Below are 22,653 nucleotides of genomic sequence, written 5' to 3'. Positions count from 1 at the left end.
TAACATCATTACATAAAAGGGCCAATTTTCCAAATGCATGCTCACCCATCAGGCATGCTTATTGGCAAATTGCAAGCACGTTCCCCACGATTTTCCATCTGTTTGAATTAAGGCACCTGGAGCGTATATTCAGAAAATCAGTCCTATAATTTTTAACCAGTTTTCTTTCTAAAGTAATATACTTCACAAAGGTTAAATGAACATAATTTGATCAGTCTGTTTGTTCAGGATGCAAGGAGAGGCAAGACTAGTGATCATACCAAGGAAAATCAAACAGGTGATGGGTGGGGAGGTGATATGTCCCTATTTCAAAAGATGTCAGATGTGCTGGGTGATTTAGACTGCTCAGGGACCCAGATGCGGGGAGACACGAGTCTTGTCCATAAGTATGTTATGTTTAAAATAAAACCATAAATTGTTTTGTTGTGTGTTTGCATGTATGAATGAGTGAACAAAAGAAAAGTTGTTTTCGAAAGCTTGTCTATTGGACTACAAAGGAGTTAGATGGCTATTAGGGTATAAAGAGATGGGTCACTGGGTCATACATTGAAAGATCTTCAGTGGCTAATCTGATGAGCATCAAACTGAAAATACTCTAGTGGAATCCCTTAACAGGCACCAGAAAGAGACCAGTTCCAGATGCACTAATGTCACTGAAACATGTACTCCTAAGTCTTCTGTGAATACATTCCTCCCAGTGGGTTTTTGCTTAGTTCAAATTTGATGTTCTCACAAAAACTATTTGTAAATTATCTCTTTATATTTTTGATAATTTTGTAATCGAAATTAAGATTTTTTTTAATTAACAATGTTAAGTGAGATATTTAAAGACCAGTCAGTGAATAATCAGCATTTCTTTGTAGAACTCTGCATCATTCTGCTTCTAAAAATGTGTAGAAAGTTTTGAAGACTTGACAGTAAGTAATTGCTTTTTAATTCAGGAATATGAAAGTGTACATTCATTTGATAAGATGTTCGTTTTCATTAGGAAGATGTCTTTTAATTGTACAAGGAAGAATCAATAGCATTGTAACATTAAGCAGAACTACAAATGCATTTCGCCCATCCAAGTTTGCCCAGCACGAAGTAATCGAGTAAACTCTTGACTAAAATTTAATGCTGATTATGCAATGCACCCATTGCATTTTCTGTATTCTTGGAATACACAGGAATACATTATTACAGATCATGCCACTCCTAGCTGGGTCTGTCAGAGGAGACTTTGCTCTGCTGCCTTCACTCCAGTGCAGAGGCACTGATTGAGCTGTGCCATCTGTTACGAGCTAACTTACAAACAACTTCAAGGACTGGGACTACTCTTCCTAAAACTCTGAAGTGGAATTAAGCTTCTATACAACAGGTCATCACAGGGGACATCTGTCAAACAGGCCAGTCTGCAATTCATTCCTGTATAAAGCAAGTGACAGACAGGGAAAACACTTTTATCACTTTCCCAGTAGAAATGAGACACCACTGGAGAGGGCACAGAACTTTTATCGCCTGGCAGACTTCCCAGGAGTCCAGGGTATTATAGATGGAACGCATATGGCCCACACGTCAGCCCGAATGCATACATAAACAGGAAGAAATACCGATCCATAAATGTGCAGGTGGCTTCAGACCACAGAAATGTGATCCTGAACGTTAATGCCTGTTATCCGGGGAGCACCCATGATGCTTTTATTATGCAGTACTCCACAATGCCTGTATTACTTGTATTTCCTGAGAGAATGAATGGATGGCTGTTAGGGGACTAGGGCTACCCTTTGCAGCCATGCTTGATGACCCCAATTAATAACCCCACACAGCAGCGAAGTGCTGATGCATTGAGATCTGTGCCACTGCCCGAGTTACAGTGCAGCACACCATGAGGATGCTGGAGCAATAATTCTGTTGTTTGGACCACTCAGGCAAGTTGCTGCTCTACAAAATCTTCAAAATCATCATTGGCTGCTGCAGTGCCACAATTTTGCTATCCAAAGAGGCGTGAGCATGCAACAAGATGAGGAGGTGGCCCATGGGGCTGTAGGCACACAGAAAGAAAACTAGGAAGAGGAGGAGGACGACATGGAGGTTGTTAATGTAGAGGCAGGGAGATTAGAGCAGAACTCGGTGATTGAGAAATACTTCAATTAATTGACATATCCTGCCACTGAACAATTTTGTTTGATCTTTGAAAACCCACACGTTATAGTCCCCAAGAACACACTACATCCACTTTATTGAACCTGAAGGGCCATTTGTCTGCCTCCTCTTAGTACCTATTACCTTGGTATAATCTAACCAACGAAACTATCCACACTAAGGAAAAATAAAATTTAGTGCTATGTACATGAGAGATGTGGTCTAAGCCCTCTACACCCATGCGTCCCCTTGGTGATCTTCTAAGGTGTGGTTGTCCTGCTCCTTAAACTAAGATTGTATCTAAATGATCCCTGAATGTGAAGAGCAACTATGCTGGCAGGTTGTAATGTTCTGTGCCAAGATCCATGGTACCACTTCCTCTTGTTTCATCTTTGCTGATGCTGACGGAGAGGGGGAAGAGGAAATAGGGAAATCTAATGTGGAAGATGCTGTGGACAAGTGATGGAGTGGTACAACACCCAACTTCCTTTTTGATGGGTGGCAAAATGGACGTGCACTTTAGCCCACTCTTCCCAGAGCACACCACTGCACCATTCCTGGAAGCAGGTACACTAAGCTGTGTACGCTATCTGTAGGACTTGGGAAAAATGCATAAGAGGATGGAAGACTTTAAGAAATCTGTCAAGGTAAGCCTCCATGATAGGCCAAAGATTCCATGCCACAGAGTGTTGTCTGTCAACATTTACTGCTTATGCCAAGCCCTCACACAAACATACAGCTCTTTTTTTACATTTCATACATACCCATACCTCAGATCTGCACATGACCAAAACGTGGCATACAGTTGAAGGCCTTGGCACACTTGCATCTTCTAAGACATCATATTTCAAGTCGTTGTAAATGAACCTAGCTGCATGTTTGCATGCAGGTTATGCAAATACCTGTTACTGGTCATTTGCTCCTTCAATTTCGAGCATCTCAAAACTACTTTTCTGCCTCTACAACAAGATATAACATGGAGGTCACAATCCCAATCTGGTGGAAGACCTCCCTGGTGAAGTGTAGGAGATAGACACACATCTCTTCTGACATGCCCAAGTAGCTGTGACAGGGCACATCTGGAATTGAAGGACTGTTTCCCTGATCAGGTACTTACAGGAAGCCCTGGTTGGGAAATCGTGGGACTGGACCCTGTGTTTTTATATCCGTTAATTTAAATAGATGGAAAATTGGGCTGTACACCCATATTTCCCAACCAGCGATCTCTATGCAGCAAAGTCCAGTTTCTCCCACCTAATGTTGGCTTTTGAGAATTGTTCACGTGCATAGGCTGGTGGGTTATAGGCTGACAACAGACACAGAGCATGCATGGCAGGTGACAGTGGGACATAGGTAATATTCTGCAATTTCTCAGTTGCATAACTTATTACTGATGAAGTTACAAATGATCATTTTGAGTCAGAGCAACATGAAATATACTCAGTATCTCATGGTTCCCTGCCATATATTTTAATTTAATAAAGACATTGTAGAACCAGATCACTTTTAGCATTTTAAAACCATTCTTATTTTTTAGGGTGGTACTTGTTTCTTCTCAATAAAAATGATACTTGACAGTGCTGGATGATCAGTCACAAATAAATTGTCGATATTGTGTATTTTAATGGCCCAAATAGCCCTTAATTATAGTTAATACCTCGCTTAGTTATCTCTATAGTAACTTTATGGTAGACATTTTTCAGTGAATTCTCTTCTGTCCCATTTATATTTAGATAATATTTTTGAACATTATTTATCATTATTGGCTAATTACATTTGTCATAAATATTTGAATATCATAAAATGTGAAGAAACAGCTGCAGAATGAAAATAATCATTTTTAAAGGGGCATAACCAAGGATTTCTTTTACAATTAAAGAAAGTTTAACGTGTTCATTTTAGTGCATTCTTAATACACCAGTGGAAATATGTTTCAAGTTGAAAATGATGTTCCACACACAATTTAGTCACTTAAGTTTTATTTGTAAATGACTTATTTACAAATGCAGAATTTCCAAAGGTTTTACTCGAAGTCCTAAGGCCATTTAATTATGCAGCATGTTTATGGTGTTCATTTTGTGATTACATGGCTAAGAGGCTGTAAGCAGCAGCTGCTCTGGGAGTCTTGAATGTACTAAGGTTATCCGATAGCTCCCCAGACTCGCTTTTCAACCCCAGAAATAAGATGCATCTTTGATTTGCTCCTTGTAAACAGACAGAGTCAAACCCCCAAGGACTGCTGTACAGCCGACCTGAATGATCATACATAGTGACATTCAAAACATAGTAACCCCTTAGTGTATAATAGAACATGCATAGTGAAGAGCCATATGAAAACACATGTATTGTGACACATGATAACATCAGACACACAAAGGTAGCCCACACCGACTTGGAGCATATTCCAAAATAACCCATGTTAGTAAAATGGTGAAAAGGAATAACATAATGATAAGCCTCTAATGTAAAGGCTTTCAACAATTTGAAGAATGTTAATAATAAAATTCAATTAAAAAGATTTAAGTTTGTTGGTCACCTGATGAAGCTCACATATTTATAACAAACCCATATGGATGACTAAACATTTAAAAGGGTTTGTTTGGCTTGTTAGATTGTAATTTAGTATAATAGAAATGCAAAAATGTGCTTGTCCTCGTTTATAACTCCACTTTTTTTATTACAGTCAGTATCTTATTCATACATATATTCAAATTATGAAAATGTATGTTTCCTTTAGCCAGATAATTTCTTTTTCCCAACTTCTCTTGTTTCAGATGGAGCTCCAGGCAATTTGCTTATACATAAAGCAAATAAAACCCCATTCAAAAAAAGAAAAGGCCCTTCCTAATCAACATTGTAAATTATATTGTAATGGACTTGTCTAATTTATTAAATTTCCTATGGGAAGTAAATACATTTAGGTAATCCTTCAAAGAAGAGAAAACTCAAAAATCCTATTTGAATGATTCGGGATTAAGAAGGAACTTTCCATGATACATTAACTCCCACCCATTGGATTCCTCAGATCAGAGATATGATCATGCATGCGTGATTACCCTTATTCGAATGGATAGAAATCCTGATAATTCTTCAATATTTTAGATCAATTACTGACTTTGTTCTTAACAGATCCAATGAAATTAGAAAAATTGCAATTTTCTTTGCTTATACTTCATTCCCAATAGATGCTTATCATTAGTCACCCTCCGCAAGAAGGAAGAGAATCGCCTCAGCCATAAAATTCTCCACAGCTATTGTCAGTGCACTCTATGAATGGCTAACAGGAAGGGCACTGTAAGCATTAAAAAATGCCCACTAAGTAACACAAATATGTTATATCTGGCAGCCTGGCTGAGAATGGAACTTACTGGTTGTAGGGAACCAGTTTTATGCATAAGATTGAGCTGCAAATTTAAAACTTACCAAATGGGAATTCAGTTCAGAAGTATTAAGAGTTGTCAGTATGCATGGGGAAATAGATCTTGAGTAGTCAACAGCTGGTTATTTGAGGAGGGAATGAAAAACTATATAGCATTGTTAGGTACACTGTTTTATATCAAGTTGATTTTCATTGAGAGAGGTTGGGTTAGTGAAGGTATTAGCACAAGTGCAAAGATCTGAAAATGGAACATATATCACGTTTTTCCTTAGTTCCTTTATAGTCCAGTCGTTTCCAATATATTTCACGTGATCTCATTGTATAAGGGGCTCAGGCTACTTGGAAAAGGGAACTAGACACAGCCATAAATGTACAGCTAAAACCCATTAATGTATTGGTACATAAGAATCATGTTATAGGTGAGATGGATAATGAGACTATTGACTTCTATTAAAGGTTCAAAATAAACAGACATTTCCTGTGCTTGATGTAGTTCCGCCAATATGTTAAAGGACTTTGAAACTCCATTCTGCACATCTTCTCTCAAAGAAGCAAGTACTAGATCCTTATGACACCCCTGATAGCTAAATGGGCTTTGCAAATTGCAGAGCAAGTGCTATTTAGTGGGGTATAAGGTCAAACATCTTACATTAAATATAACAAATATACAAATACGTCACAAGTGTTAATATTTGTCAAGCTCAAAATGCTTACTACTTCAATGAATAGTAGGCAACCAAAGCCATTCAGCAACATTCGTCAAACAGTAGGTCTTCGTCCTTTTCTTTTTCAAGTAGGTTGGCTCGTGCATCCACGTGGCGTATCCTATGACCTTCCTGTTCTTTTTCCCTCTTTTCTTTCAACTGCTTTTTCTTTTCCTGAAAGTGTGATATATAGTGGGCTCGAAAAAATTGAGTGCTATCTATGAATCGATGAGGAATCTTAGTTGGGGCTATTGCGTAAAAGTCTCCTGGACTTGTGGTGACAAAAATGATGTCTTTAAGTACGAGTCCATTTAGATTTTTGCATTAAATATATTTTAATGAAGGTTTCAAAAGGGAATTGCATATATACTGAAAAGGAAAAATTTGTAGGGCTATGAGGAAAGAGTAAGGGAGTGAGATGATTAGGTAGCTCTTTCAAAGATCCGGCACAGGCATGATGGGCCAAATGGCCTCCTTTGTGCTGTGTGATTCCATGATTTTACTTCTAAACCATTAAATATGAGCATTCTAATTACCAGAGAGAATGTATTTTCTACTTTCGATTCCACGTAAGTTACAGCTATAGCATAAGGCTGACAGAAAGATAAACAAACTGCACTTGATATTCAGTCAAGGACCATTACCGTTGAGTTGTATAATTTGTTTACTATACCTTGTCTTAGTAAAAATAGGCACATCAGCTTAATATCAGTAACAGGTAAAATAATGAATAATTATCCTGTTTCCAGCAGAAGCGCTGGTGGCCTAAATTGAGGACCGCTTAAAATTGGCAGCAGGTGAGAAGTCGTCGGTAAGTTTATTTTTGTCATTTTGGTCTCATAACTGCCCAGTTTCTGATGAAAAACAGGTGATAGAGAGACTAAAATTGAGACTTAAACGCTAAACAAATGTTGGAAAAGAAAAATAACTAACGGTTATGATGCAAATGATGGTAACTGGCAGATTTTCACCTAATTGGGGCGGGGGGAGGCCCCTATCAGAAATTCCCGACTTTTCCACATTTGTGTGACCGTGGAGCATGTGTGCTGAGCTCCGTGTCCAAATTCTCAGTGTGTGCTCCCATCACTTGAAGCTCTACGCTGGGAGTGCTAAATCGTAAAATTTACCCAACAGTTTCATTTGAGGTTCTTAGCAGTAAACTTGATTGCTTTATTATTGATTCCAATGCCAACAAGTAACGACTTGGCAGGATAGTAACATTGACTGAAATTGACAAAACCTGGATTTTTCAAACCAGTTCACAGATCTGGTTGTACCATTTACTGATGTATTCAGAAATGCCACTGGAGCCCTTAAGGGGGTTAATGTACTGCATAATTCTGTTAGGACAGCTGTGTGTATTTTTAAATAGAACATGTTATGTGGTCAGATGAATCATGCTTTAATTAGCTTTAATGAATTCAATTGTTTGCAATAATCTCCTTGTCATGGTAGAATATTGTCATATTTGATATATGGAGTACTTCTTAATTTTTAAATGGAACTTTACTATAGCCAATCATGTGAAGCAAATAATATGGTACAAAAATTAAAGCCTTGTACAATTTCTGCTTGACCTTTTATTTGCCTTTCACTGGGAAAACAAGGACACTGATGAGTCAGTAAAGCTAGCAGTGCTGTTTTGGGAGAATCACTAGCTGTTAATGCAGGCAGTGGTGGTAGACAGTCTGCCTCCAGTCTGTAATTTCAAATCAGTGCGGTGGACTAATGTGCCAGGATAGTCAGCATTGTGGGGAGCAACAAGAGAGGTAAGATGACATGTCAGTCTGTTAGCTAACAATTAAATGTGGCACCTCAAGCAGATCAATTTGAGTTAAGGATTTTTATGTACAGTACCATGGAGCTGTGCATTCCCCACTAATGCGAACCCTATAGTTAATTTTCTATGGGTCTGTGCTGCTGCCTTCCCCCCCCCCCCCCCCACCTTTTGTCAAGATGCTCAGAAGAAAAGAAACACTATAATAAAACAGCACTTGAAATATCAACATCCCAGCCTAATTAGAGTCAGCCTAATGGTTTCTAATTGCATATCTGAAATGCACCAGTTGAGTTCCTTCTTGTGTAACTTGACTACATGTCTCTTTGTGGTGATTAATGGAGCCTGAGCTGCAAACTAAAATACAGTTAATTTATTGTATGTTCTAGTAGCCGTATAAAAAGGGGAGATCACGAATTATTACCCTCTCGTTGCTGGAGATACATTTCATCTATGACTCACAGCAGAATCCTCACAGATTAAGCTTGTTAATTTTACTTACTGCCAACATTCTTCACCGCATTGCTAAAGCAGGAGGCATACACTCCTTGCTGAAATGTACAAAATGAAAAGAGTAAGGTCCTGGACAACAGTTACGTTAACTACTTTGTCCTTTTAATTCATCTATTTACTAGGGCAAAAGAAAAAGACCATTTGTAGACTGCATGTAGCCGCTTTTGCAGCAATGATGCCAAGGCCAATGCTTTGTGGGTTTTGTTCTACAATTCAGTGCTTTTGTTCAGAGAAAAGGTTAAAGCCATTTTCAGCAGCTAGCAAGATGAAACATTTTCAATAAGGACACAGCGTACTTGTTTAAATTACCTATCACAAAGAGGAAGGCATTAATGGGGAAAAGTAGAGCTGCTTTTTATAAAAGTTGGTACCTTGAAGATGTTTTGCCTTAATAACAGATTTATATCAATTTGTATTACAAGTCCATTAGCTGCAACATTTATTGTGTGTAGGTTAGATAGCAATTTGGTTAAAATTTGATATTTTTGCTTTTCAGGTACATATATTTGAGTAATTTCCTTCCAACTCTGTTAAAATATAAGTTGAATTTGCCAAATATACAAGAAATAAACATTTTGCCAATGTAAAAAATATTCAGCATGAATGTCCCAATGCCACTTGTTTTTGTTATTGGATTGAAATGGCGGATGTTAAAGAGCCATGATGGCTTCATACATACTCTTGCCTTGTCAGTGTCATGAAAATGATTCATCATCATTGAATGTAGCCTGGATGTTCTATTAGTAATGCTTCCTTTCCTCACACCAGCTGACCGGATGACACAAAGCCTTTAATTCATCCGGATTTGTTTACACTAGGTAATGAACGAGTGAGTGGAGTACTTTTTTCGTGTGCAACATTAGTATCTGAATTCACGAATGAGTCCTCTCCTATTTGGGAACTGACACCAATATTAGGACTTTCTGTTCTCCCCCTCCCCCCTCCATCTGTTGTTCCCTCTATTTGGCATCTTATATGTTGATGTCCACCTCATGTCTTCTATTCAGGTCAGTGGACTTTTCTACAGCTTTCCATCTTTTCTATTCTAACATGTTGCTGTGTGGATTGGTTTAGATGTGGATACATTCATGGGGAGACGTAAAAAGCCTATATTATTCATACGCTACTGAGTCTATAGGATGGGGAGGTGGATTTGAATTTTGAAAGTTCTGATAGCAAAATGTTAATGTCATTTTCTTCAATTCTTTTGCATTTATGCATTGTTTTCATGACACCAACAACTCATCTATTGAATTTTACAACAAATTGTCCATGCAGTTCTTTTTTCATGAAGTGCTGCAATACTTTTTCCCTGAAGAAATAAGTTTCTCCAAAAAATCTGAACATAGATCAGTTGGTCCTAAAAGATAGGCGATTGCCATTTCAAAAGGACTGATGAATACTTCATTTGCCATCATCTCATCAAAAGGGAGTTGGGTTCACATCTGCGAATCCTGGTGGCAGAGATGGGTACCTCATGACATCCAGTAGCACAAATGATCCCAGAGACGGTGGCCGAAGCTCTAAGAGAATTCTCTTTACTTATAAAAGGAAGGGTACCTTGGAATAAGTTTGCCCTGAGAAAGGGACTAGAACAATATGCATTTAGTGAGTCCTCATCTTTGGTGATTTCAATCTTCATCTCAGCTCCCCTTGCCCTCTCTCCTCTGAATTCACTGACCTATTGTCCTCCCTAAACCTTTCCCTCCATATTTGCTCCCTCAGCTGAAGGTATGCAGAATTGAGCATGTCTTGCAAACAACTGGTTTAGCCATCCATGCCCAGATCTGGCTGGACCATATCAAGTGCTATCGAGCCTGACCTCTGCCAAAACTGTTGTAATCCAGGTTCATCCTGAAGAGTAAAAATAACCTCTTTTCTCCACTACCAACCATCTCCATAAACCTTTCTGCCCTGCTCTCATCACCTTATCTCCAACAATAAATGCAAAAAGCTCATGGACTTCTTTGTCACTAAGATCTGTTCAGTTGCGTCTGCTGCTTCCTTCACTTCCCTTTGTCCAGCAAGCCAATCCTCCACTGAGGCACCCCCCCTACCCTAGCCTCCTCTTTCTATAGTTTCACAAAAATAATCCGGGCCGCTGCCACCCTTGGATTCCCACCCTCTGCAATTACAAATCCCCCCCGCCCAATGCAATTTACTTTGCAGGCAGCCACCCCAGCCCGATTCTGAGACCTTAATCCAGCAAGCTGCTGTTTGGTGTCCCGCAGCTCACCTGCCAGATTTAAATGAAGCCGGGGCCTCAAGACCGTGGGGGCCTCTTCGTCATCGGAATTGGCGGCCGAGCAGTACACTCCACCAGTCGGTCACCCAGAAGTCAAAATAGACCCCAGTCAGTTGTTTAAAAAGGACGTAATCTACTGGAGTGGATGGAAATTAGAATGCAGCCTTTTAGAAAGACAGTTCTGGCTGAACACTGTAGCAACATACTGGGGGAGAAGCAAGTAAGTATAGAACAGTGTTTGGCTCACTCATTTGACTCTCAGTTAATTTTATTGCATATCTCATCAATCTTTTTCTGATACTTCTCAAGAATGTCTGCTACAGGCGTAGCTGACACACACTACCAAACAAGGCAGCACAGAGCTTTTGGTAGGTTGACCCTCTCAGGCATTGAAATTGATATCTCATTACATAGGCCACCTCATTCTAAATTGCATTATTTTGGTATTGTCCTGAGATGTGTGGAGTATGCTGAATGAAGAAGAAAAATAGAGTCTTTAGCTTGGTAGGGTCCTCATTCTTTGAATGATTGCTTTTTCTACACACCGTGTTCCCTCCCATCTAATAGGGTTTCCATATACAAATCAAGTGCGTCACCTAGTAAGATATTGTAGCTAGAGGTCCAAATGTTTACATTGCCTCCTTTCAGAGAGGATGACAACAAGACAATCACATGGTGTATGACCATCACTTTCTGCAATGTCAAGCAGCTGGTATCCCAAAACCAATAGGGCGAAGGACATACTCCTTTACTGTGTGAGGAGTGTATCCATTCAAAGAATGAAGAAGACCCTACCAAAGTGGGTAATTTATCTTTACATCATAAGAAGATTTAAAAGTATTTTTCTGTAACTGAAGGACTTATTTCACATATTTATTACCAAGCACAGATCCTGGTGTTCCTTGAAATGAAAGCAGTACTTCTTTATATTTCAGAAGGTCAGCATATTAATCATAGTAAAGGATTTTTCCTACACATGCACCTCCCCTCGGCACAATAATATTTCTGAACTCGTTGAAATATATCAGTTTTTTTCGGAAAATATGAAGTGATATATTTTCCATACTTGACCTTTATTCTTTTTTGTGCAGGATACCCAAAACAATGTTGTGGTAGAAAGCTTTGATTGTTAAACTGATATAGTTCAATAATCGAATGGCTAACGTTTGTTTTTATTTTGCTTCACTAAGAGGCATTTTAACTGAATTTATTTTAAATGAGAATAATTTTGAGACACTGCAGCAGTTAATACTGACCTTCATTTGATAAAGAAAAATTACAGATTTCTTCAGTTTCCAAACTGCTTTCTGTTTGGAAATGGGTTCTAATTTTCATATGTAAATCTGATAAAACTTAATTCATAACATGAGCAAATCATTTGTAAGTCCAGCTATGTTTGTAAATATATTGTTCATGCACCTTATCTGATTTTTATAATGTCTGCCAACTAGGGATCCTACACTATATAATGGATATCATTGATATTCTATAGTAAAAATTTTTATTTTCTCTTCTGGATAGGCAGATTCAGCACAAGTTGTTTCCAACTGAATATTCCGATCCTGCATGTGTGATTGTGATTGAGAGTGTCATTGCGTAGCCTGCAGCACTCCTCATGTTGTAATGTTGAAGTAGTAGCCACTATTTTGAATAGTATTACTTTACTGAATAAAATGGCCATTAAATGGAAAGCAATATGTTACGGAACATCTTGACCTTGAATTGAAAACTGTGTTTCTCCCCATCCTCACCCCAAAAATACCCATGAATGGTGTGAATAAAGATCCAGCAGCTAGGACAATGGGAGAGGTCAGTGTGGTTGAGTATATTATAAATAAACAACAGCAAAAATGATGAAGTCCAATATTTTCTCATTGAACAATAAAGATAATTTAAGTGACTTAAAACAATGTGATTTTGGAGTATGCAACAAGGCCCATATTTCCCTCATTTTTTCCATCCATTTTAGGGTAGTTTTTGGGTGGACAGGACCAAGAACTATAGCAAGAATCACCAGGATTTTTTGCTGGATGTAATGTTGAATCAAGAATACAGTAGGCTATTGTGAATAATAGGTTAATGATGGGAAAGTATCATCCAATATATTTTGCATTGTTAACACCTCATCAAAGCAGGCATCAGGAATGCCATTGTGTTCCTGGTATTCAGGGTTGCTACAGAAATGGGGTGGTGGGGGGGTTGCGGGGAGAGGTCCAAAAGATAACATTTGATCGATTGGACTACGTAGCACAAGTTATTTTTTTCAGCTGGCCATACCAATCGTGCCTCACTACGACAGGAGCCAAGCTGGGTGACCAGTGGTCCCAGAAATACCGCCTTAAGCCCACCATCATCATTCAGAGCAGGGACACCAGCAGGCAGAAGTTCCACTTGACGTGTTCCCGGCAGAAACCCTGCCACAGAGGATACACTCAATCCAAAAGTCAAATTTTACCTCTTCAGTCGTCAAAAAGTATTTCATCCAAATCTTTGTCTCATCCAAAAACTATTGTCCACTTCCCATTCTTCCCAAACACTCAACACACCATTTCCAGTGCTCACCTAGTATTCCTACCCCTCAGGATCCCGACCCACTACTCCATATCCAAGGTGCTACCAAATTCCAAGACCACCCTCCCACCACTGCCGAATGCCTGCACTTCCCATCACTTCCACACTCCCAGAACATTAATCCCAGTCCCTGGAATCCCGGCACATTACTCCCAGACCCTGAAATCCCTCCCCCATTTGTCGCCACACTTTGCCACACCTCTCCTAAACTCCTGGACCACTCTCCCAGTACTATCAAACCGCATCACCACCACTCCCTCCCATACATGTCTCCTACTTACTTGCACCTTAGAACATCTTCCTTACCATCTTCCGGGTGAATCATGGATTTCTAAGAAAAGATAAGACATAAAATTGAGTTCGTAACTGCTCAATATAATAATAAACGTCATTGATTACAATTTGAAAGTAAATGTGGACATAATCACTTAATTTGAACCAGAAAATACCACTAACACTCCCATAATACTTTGTAGTAAAAATGCAATTTCACTTAGTTCATCACCAAACATCACTGGATTTGATAACATAATCCTGCAATCACCATGAGCAATACCACAGGCGATCTGCTAGTGTATTTGAGTATAAAACACACACATCACTATGTGCAGATGTCACACTTTGTTACAGATGCAAAAAAAATCTTAAAATAAGCAGTTACTAAATGCTGGCTGCCTGGAATCACCTGGAGCCAAAACTGACAAACATTTAAGAATTTGCAAAGTTTTCTGACCGGACAGAACTGTGACCTGATCATATGTTACTTAACAGCAATTACTCTTTGTGGCCTTAGGTTTAAGAGGCATAGGGATGGACTTTAAGTCGCTGTTTGTTTCTGTTAGGAAATCGCGCTGGTGAATTAATTTCCCGCCTGCCCGCGCGCACCAAATGAGGCCACGCAATTTTAAGGGCTGGACCTCATTAACATGATGCCGACTGATTTTCTGCCGTAATGGACAGGAAGCAGCTGCCGACCTGTGGAAACTCAGGTAAGCATTTGACGGGGGTTCCGGGGGCGTTTTGCAGTAGGGAAGTGGTTTAAGAAGACAGCCCACTGCCATCTACTCAGGGCAGCTACGGATGGCCAATAAACACGACCTTGTCAGTGTCACCCATGTCCTGAGCACAAATAAAAAGAAACTCACTTCCACTGCTGAATGTCAATTTAATTAATTTAATTATTATGGACATGTCTCCCTGGCCCATTTTATTTAATTAATGTATTTGAGGAGTGCTTAGCTGCAGTGCCCATCCTCATCTCCCTCTGACAAGCCTGTCTGCAGCTCTCTGTTCAAGCCTTACACTTCTGGCCAGTCACCCCATTTGATGCCATCCTTGTCCTCTCATCCCTGTCTTCTTTCTTCGCCAGTTTCCCAGCACTAAACTTGCAATTTGATTCTTAAAGCGCTTTTAGCGTTTAAAAAACAAATTCCCATTATCCCGTGCATCAGGCTGGTGGGGCATATGGGAGTGGGGTTGCATTAAGTTGATGGAGGTGGTGATGGAGGAGTGCGGATTTGGCAGCAGGTTGATATAGGTGGAGTATAACATCAGGCTGGATAAGACATGGGGAATAGGGGGTTGGCATTAGACTGGTGGGTGGATTCTATGACCCTCCTTCCAAATGCCGCTAGACGCTGAAACCGCATTCCAACACTACCAGATCCTGAGGACCCTTCCCAGGCCATTCCAAATGCTGATGAGTCAGTGTTCCTGATAATAAAACCTCTGAATCACCATGAATAGTACCACAGGACATCAGCTAGTGTACATACATAAAAACGCTGGGGAAATTCACCATACACATCAATATCAAATTATTTGGTCAAATGGAAAATGGATAACAACCAAATTTTTTTTAATAGCTACAAATTAGTATTAATACTGATGATTTTAACATTATTAGAACATTAAAACTCTAGAAACACCTGCCAGTAATTTCCACGGGGGTTCTCCCGATCGTCTGCTGTAACTTTGGCGGAAGATTGGTGGAAATCCTTTAGAAACCGTTTGGACAGGAAACCCCTTAGAAGCGGTGTAGACAGCTGTTTATGCCATTTCTCTGGGATTTCCCATGATCTTCCACTGGCATTGCGGTGGTAGATCAGAGAACCTGTGCAGAAGTTCTACCCCATACTTATATGAAAGTAAAGAACCATTTTATTTATTTGAAGCTGTAAGTTAGGTGTACACAGTGCATAATTTAGTAATATTGCCTCAGTTCTACCTGTGATTTAAATTCAGTGGGGGTAATTTTAACCCCCAAGAAAGGGTGGGTTGGGGGCAGATGGGAGATTAAATAATAACTTTTTGGAGTGGGACCGCGTCCCGGCTCCAACGCGCCCACTTCTGGGTTTAACCCAGGCAGGTTTGTAAGCTTGTGCATGGCAGACACGAGGAAGTCCCACCCCACTTAAAGCCGATGAGATGATACTTAAAGGGGCAATGTACCTCATTGAAATACTTGAGGTACTTAATATTTTGTGTATTGGAAAACTTAAGTGAACCTTACCTGTTCAGGTTACCATCGTTTCTGATTCACGTCAGGTAAAAGCAGGTGGGAAGGGCCGGATCCATGAGGTGAGTGCCTTTATTGCACTGCTTGTGGGCCCAAAGGAGCAGGAATGCTTCATCCAGGCCCAGCATGCTCACCTGGCCGATAGGACCTCTGTGATCGGCCAACCCCCGCCCCCCTGATGGTGGACCCCCTTTCCGAAGGTGGACCCCTCCGATCCCCGTTGTTGGGTGATCCCCCCCATGTCATCGCTGCCTGAATGCCCCCCCCCCCCGATGTCATCCATGACCCCCCACCCTCCGATTTTTTGCAGTGCCGATGATCCCTCTCTCCATCCTGCCCCCCTCTCTGATTTGCAGCTCCTTTCACTACCGACAGGCAGCCAGCCTGTCAGTCTGGCTGCCTGCCACGTGGGAAACCTGGAAGCTCAAATACTTACCTTCAATTGAGGTGTGATCGCAGATTGCGACACACTCAATTCTCTTCCATGTTCCCCACGTGAATATCTGCAGACGCTTGGGGTACCCGGTTCCGAGTGCAAATTATGCCCTATATCTCTTTGAAATTAATGAGAAGAAACTATTTCACACACAGTTTTATAAGAAAATAAGCACATTAAATTTTTGTAGTGGCTAAAATATGATCTATTACAATTTTACAATTCTTAGATTTTCTTTTTTATTTCTCTATCGGTTTTCATTTTTTCACTGTTTTCTGCTGTTATTCTTTGTTCTATGTATGTATCCTGCAGTAGTATTAGATCATTTTTTGTACTATGTTGTTTACCAGATTATCTGTAAATGACAGAAGCGCAGTGAAGCTGGAAGAGCAATATATATAAAAATGGCAAAAATAAGTGTAACACTAAAAACCTCCCACACTGCAGACGGGAGATTGATTCCATTTGCTTGTTAAATGAGAATGAGCCATAAAATGTCATCCTACACATTTTGGTGAAATATATGGTCCATATCAGTCATTTTTTCCATTGCACTGTAGAACCATTCAAACTTCCAGTAGATCAGTTAATATTATTAACCTTTATCACACTGTGGTTGATCTTACAATGTTGTCTACCTAAAATATTGCCATAGGACAGATTTATATTTTAGTATAAATTTAATTTATGCTTTTTTCAGTAGTTTAATATTTTAATGGCAAATTGGAGATTCTCTTAAGGAGAATTCAGGGTATATTATTTAAGTTTGTAGGGCTGAATTTTGCTTTTATTCTTGCCCTGGTTGATGAACTACAGCTTCATATTCTGAATTCAAGGAATTGGTATGGTTAGCATATTATTTCAGTTTCTAAATGCAATTCAGCCTGGTATAGTATATCATCAATTTGTTTTGTCCACAGAATATTGTGCACAGCAGATAGAAATAAAAGAAAAATCAATGAGGCTTCATTAGGGCAGCAGGCATTCAGAGCCAGAGCACTGGCTTAATTACAGTTTCAGTAGCATTTGCTTTAATTGGAAAGAATAAAGAGACTGAAGTGGAGTGAATGAAGAAATTAGCATATCTATCACTGTTGTCACTCCTTATTGTGGCTTTAATGCAGTATTTGCACTGAGAAACCAAAAGGCAGTTTTAGAGCTTCTGAAAAAGACTGAAGCTAGTCTGGGGAAATGCAATAATCAGATTAGGATCCATTTTAAACCAAATGATAAAAAGGACTAATATTCTATCCACGTTTTTCTTTTTGTCAGTTTCTACTGGATCATTCCAAGGATAGCATTTGATTAATGATAGTATAATATTGTAGAGCTGTAATTGAAAGAACATTTTGGGCGTCTAGTTATTGCTGCAATATCCCTTTCGTATTATGCTAATTACTGTTTAAACCCTTAATTTGTCTTTTCTTCTGCTTGCAAGCAAGAAAATATATGATAGTATGGGACAATCGCATTATTGTTATTCATTTTCGTTACATCTTTTTCCACACATGTCCAGTAGTGAACTTGGTAACATCTTAAAAGTAAAGCCTAAAATGTAACAGTAGCATCTACTTAGTTCTCCCACTATAGGTGGCATGATTGTCCAAGTCTGCCTGCCATTTTGTTTTTCACTCCATTTTGATACCTACATTTTCTTTTCATTTTATCTCTTCATTTATTCCTGTATGCTCCAATCTTCCACTGGTCTACGCAGCCTCTCTCAGTCTTTCCCAGATACTGCTGGCTCTCGGAGCCTTTTCCAGCATTCTCCCGGCCCTATTTCTTGTCCCACTGGAGTTCAGCACGTCTACCAGTTTTTCTTGCTAATCACCCAGTACTTCCTTCGCAACTGCATTTTCAACATGTTCCTAGTGGCCTTTCCCGAAAACAGTTGGCAAAATTTTTCTTCACCGCAGGTTTCCAGTCTTGATTCTTCAAAAATGTTCTGCCTCCCCACCCCGCAGATTCACAGTTTCCACCCCCATTCTAAGAATTTTAACCTTACCCCCTTCAGATTCCCAGTCTGGAGATGTCACTGGTAGTGCCCTGGAAGGATCCGGAGGTGAAGAAATTGAGGGCAGTGGCGACTTTAACTGCGACGGGCAATGCGTTACCACCAGGCTCAGCTGGGAGCAGCTCTTCATGAAGGAGCGTGCAGATGTCTGCAACCACCTGGCAACTCAATCTGAGCCTGCATAGGCACTGTTCCTCAGAGAGGTCCAGGAAGCTCATCCTCTGCCTGGAGACCCTCGCGCCTGGGTAGTGCCTCCTGCGACCTCAGCCCCTCCGTTGGTTCCCTCTGTGCTCCTTTGAATGTCCATGTGGCGCACCTCTGTCCTGTGCACCTGCAACTCCCAGAACAGCACGCCGTGCCTGCCGCAGATGGTGATGTGCCTCCTCCTAGATGTACTGTTGAATAAATCCATTGCGCCCCCCATTCTGATATTGTCCGTTTGGGGGGGTCCAAAATATAGGTAAATATGTCTAATCACAAGAATTCTGAGTGTGAACAAAGAAATCTCAGTCTAAACACAAGGAACTCCCAGCCAAAGGTTTGTCTGAGAGAATTGAGTGCCCTACTGCAAAAATTCACCTTTTATTAAACCTTGGTTTAAAGATCCAAATGAGGGTCGGCTGCAACTCGCCTCCGTTTCCATGGCATATTTCAGAGGCCACGGGAGACATGTTCAGGAGGAGTTAAAATGGTTTGTGTAACTCAATACACAAAAAGTTAACCCCCTTAAGTGGTTTAAATGCCCTTTAAATATTGGCCCACTAGCTTTAAGTGCTGGCGGGATTTCCGGGTGTCAGAAGCGCATCCAAATGCGTCTGGGTCAAACTCGCCTTCAACTCACCCATTCTTGGAGGTTAAAATTTACCTCACTGTTTCTAAATGTATTACCAGCAGATTTCCTGTGGCACTGCATGCAATAAGCCAGATGACATACTGTATTGTAATCACCAGAGTTTTATACCACGCAATGTACAATGTAATCTTTTGCTACACACGCCCAATGGGTGGCATCAAATCTTGGCGTTCATGATGAAGCACATGGAAGGGTGCTTTCACAAAAGGGACTCAAGAATAGGCAATACGTGGCAGTGGTGGTGATAATTATAACATTTAATATGCATTTAACAAAAAACAAATATAAATGAAAAACATGACGTTCCATCAGACACCTTTGTGCAAACCCTTGGTGGTTACAAAACCTTAGCCTTCCTCTTCCTAGCGCTTCTACATGGTGCATTCCCTGTGGCTTTAGCAGAGGTAGTGGCAGGTTGCTCAGATTCATGCCCTGACTGCTTAGATGCTTTTGGCCTACGATTTCTGGGATTTGGAGCCCGTGAGGGCCCCGACAAAGACTGCTCTGCCTGCATCTGTGCAGGGGCAGACTCTGCCGTCGGGAGAGGAGGCAGCATTGCGGGTACTGGTTGAGTGAGGGGGACAACTAGTGAGACGTGGGAGCGCTTTGAGTGGAATCCCCACTTCCATGTCCCCATTTGCCATCATCCCTCTCCCAGGCCGACGCAACATCACTCCCACCACTCTGCTGGACAGCAGGCAGGTGAGGTAATGTGGCACTTTCTAAGGCCACAGATGAAGTTTCTGTCTGTCTGTTTAAGGCTGCAGACATGTTGGCATCCAGAGTCCGCACGGCCGTTGTCATGGCCTGCATGGACTCATTAGAGAAACTCAATGCAGGCTGCCACTCTCTCCATCAAAGACATTCCTGCACTTACCTGCGCCACCAATCCACTAGCGATGGAGTTGGACTCCTCCATCCTATCCGCTGTTGAGGAGAGTGTGTGTGACGCCTTTTCCAGTACCTCGCAAAGGTGGAGGTGTACCTCAATCATTCTCACTCTCATTATCTCAGTCCAGCTGAGCAGAGCTTGGAGATGAGTGCGTCCCCCAACGTGAATCCTCCACAGCTGGCCCTGCCATCAGTGTCTGCTCGTGCACACTTATGAATGGTGAATCACCAGGTGACAACCCAACTATTGGCCTAACAGGACCCATCGAAGTGTCAGTATCTGCACTGGTGCATGGCTGGATATGATGTAACGGTGCGCCCTCAGAGGAATTGAGCTCCTCTGAGGAATCACCTTCTTCCATGGCGTGTACCTCCTCATCAATCCTTGAAGGCCCTGGAAGAGAACATAAAGCAATATTAACAATCATCGCAGAAGTTATTTTCCATACTGAGGTGTGCAACAGGTTGATAACATCAATTCATGATGTGTGTGAAGGATGCTAAAGTTCTGTCACCAGCCGATGGCAGGTTGCCAGTCTCACCATCTCCGACAGCCAGGCATTCAACCGTGCGGCTGAGATCCAACGCCTCCTCCTTCACATCTGTCAGGGACATTTTTTGTGGTGGCCCCCCTCCAGTCTTACTCCTCTCCTTTGCACTTTGTACTCTCTTCTCCTACAAGGGGAGAAAGGACAGATGTGTGAGTGAGTGAAAGGTGGTCACCCGATGGATGCATTGCTTTGGGTGATGCTGCCAATGAAACATATACATCAGAGGGTGAGTATCAGACAGATCAATCAAATTGCATCAGGATTGGGGTGAGTGGGAGTGGTGGGTTCACAAATGGGAAAGTGAGGAAGTGCACAGAAAGTAAAGTAAGTTGATAATGAGACTTAACTGGGTGTGAGGAATGATGTGATGGAGTACGCTTGGCAAGTCAGAATGAGAGGGGGGATAATGTACACCACTGGATGTAGGTGAATCAGTAACTGTACTCACTTTTCCTCACCTGGTTAGGTCATTAAAGCGCTTCCTGCACTGTACCCACGACCTTGCCACGGTGCTGCTGCTGCTCAGCTCCTCTGCCACCTCCAGCCACCCATTCTTGGTGGCAGAGGCAGAGCGCTTCCTCCAATCAGCCGGGTACAGTATCTCCCTCCTGCTCCTCACATCAGTCAGTAGCAAGTCAAGAGAAGAGTCGTTAAAGCGGGTTGCTGCCTTACTCCTTTGATGCTGCATCTCTGCACATTCCTCCTTTCTCCCTCAAAATCCATGGTTGCAATGACCCTTTAAATACTCTAGTTCACAGCACGTCCTTTGGGTGCGCAGTACACTCGCTGCGCAGCTTGGAGACGCGAAATCCAGACGTTACATTAAGGGCCTTCAATTTAGTCGCGATCGCTCAAGCCGACACACAAATTTTTTCCAGGTTTCCCACGTGACTATTCACCCCTCCCCGCTGAGTTCCCGCCACCATGTTAAAATTATGCCCCGTGCATCTGCATGCTCAGAAGTTACACTCCAGAATTCTGACTTTGTTACAGTTGCAAATTAATCTTAAAGTAATGGCAGCCTCTTAGCTCAACCTGAAACCTGCAAGCACGCTCCAATCTGCAAATTTCCCTTGCCAGCAACAACCTGAAATTACCTCAGAACTTTAACATAGAATTTACAGCACAGAAACGGGCCATTCGGCCCAACTAGTCAATGCCGTGTTTATGCTCCACACGAGTCTCCTCCTATCCTACTTCATCTGACACTATCAGCATATCCTTCTATTCCTTTCTCCCTCATGTACTTAAAAGCATCTATGCTATTCACCTTAATTGCTCCATGTGGTAGCAAGTTCCATATTCTAACCACTCTCTGGGTAAAGAACTTTCTTCTGAATTCCTTATTGGATTTATTGGTGACTATCTTATTTTTATGGCCCCTAGTTTTGGACTCCCCCACAAGTGGAAACATGTCTACCCTATCTCTATGTCTACCCTATCAAACCCCTTTATAATTTTAAAGACCTCTATTAGGTCACCCCTCAGCCTTCTCTTTTCTAGAGAAAAGAGCCCCAGCCTTTCCTCATAGCTATTCCTTTCCTGATAGTAATAACAGCTATTGACTTTGTTGCTTTAAAATGGCAACCCAGCTTGAACACAGCTCCATCTTAGCAGCAGAAGAATACATTAGGGGGAATTTTAACTCCCAGACGGTTGTTTGGTAGAACGGCTGAGCCTCATTTAAATGGAGCCGGCGAGCTGCCTGTCCCAATCGGGCATCCGGTGGCAGCTCGCCAGGTAGGAGCCAGCGGCCAGGTAATTTGTGGGAGGGTTTTGGGAACGCAGAAGCGGGGGACCCCGAGGCGGCAGCGGCCCAAACTATTCTCATGGGGTCTGGAAGAGCACTCCTGTTCCTACTGGCCTCACAGAAAAAAGTTTTTTTTACTTACCTTCTGATCCGACAGCTTCTACCAGGCGGAACATCCACAGCAGATACTCCGCCTGTGGGCCATAAAAAATGGCTTTGGGGTCCTATCTACGTCGTAATAGGTCCCTGATTAGCATAAATTCATGAGACTCCTGCTTGAGTCGTGCAGGTGTGTCTGCTGCCCGGCTTTAAGATAGCCGCAGAGTG

At 41.4% G+C, this 22,653-nt stretch overlaps 1 protein-coding gene across 5 annotated transcripts in view; it reads left to right on the top strand.

Annotated features, from left to right (window-relative positions):
* si:zfos-911d5.4 (uncharacterized) overlaps positions 1–22,653 on the top strand; it is a 154,203-nt gene that overhangs the window by 77,202 nt on the left and 54,348 nt on the right. Inside the window, exon 7 of one of the 5 annotated variants that reach the window (XM_068002316.1) lies at positions 6,960–7,018. The exons of 3 other annotated variants lie outside the window; for them this stretch is intronic. In XM_068002316.1, coding sequence (XP_067858417.1) covers positions 6,960–6,992 — 33 coding nt within the window. In that variant the 3' untranslated portion in view covers positions 6,993–7,018. Of the gene's footprint in view, positions 1–6,956; positions 7,019–22,653 lie in introns of all 5 variants that reach the window. One more of the 5 variants, XM_068002315.1, reaches the window with a different exon arrangement.

Source organism: Heptranchias perlo, chromosome 21 (assembly GCF_035084215.1).
Source record: "Heptranchias perlo isolate sHepPer1 chromosome 21, sHepPer1.hap1, whole genome shotgun sequence".
Lineage (NCBI taxonomy): Eukaryota > Metazoa > Chordata > Chondrichthyes > Hexanchiformes > Hexanchidae > Heptranchias > Heptranchias perlo.
The sequence above is the reverse complement of the archived record's forward strand: the minus strand, read 5'-3'. Positions and strand labels throughout refer to the sequence as shown.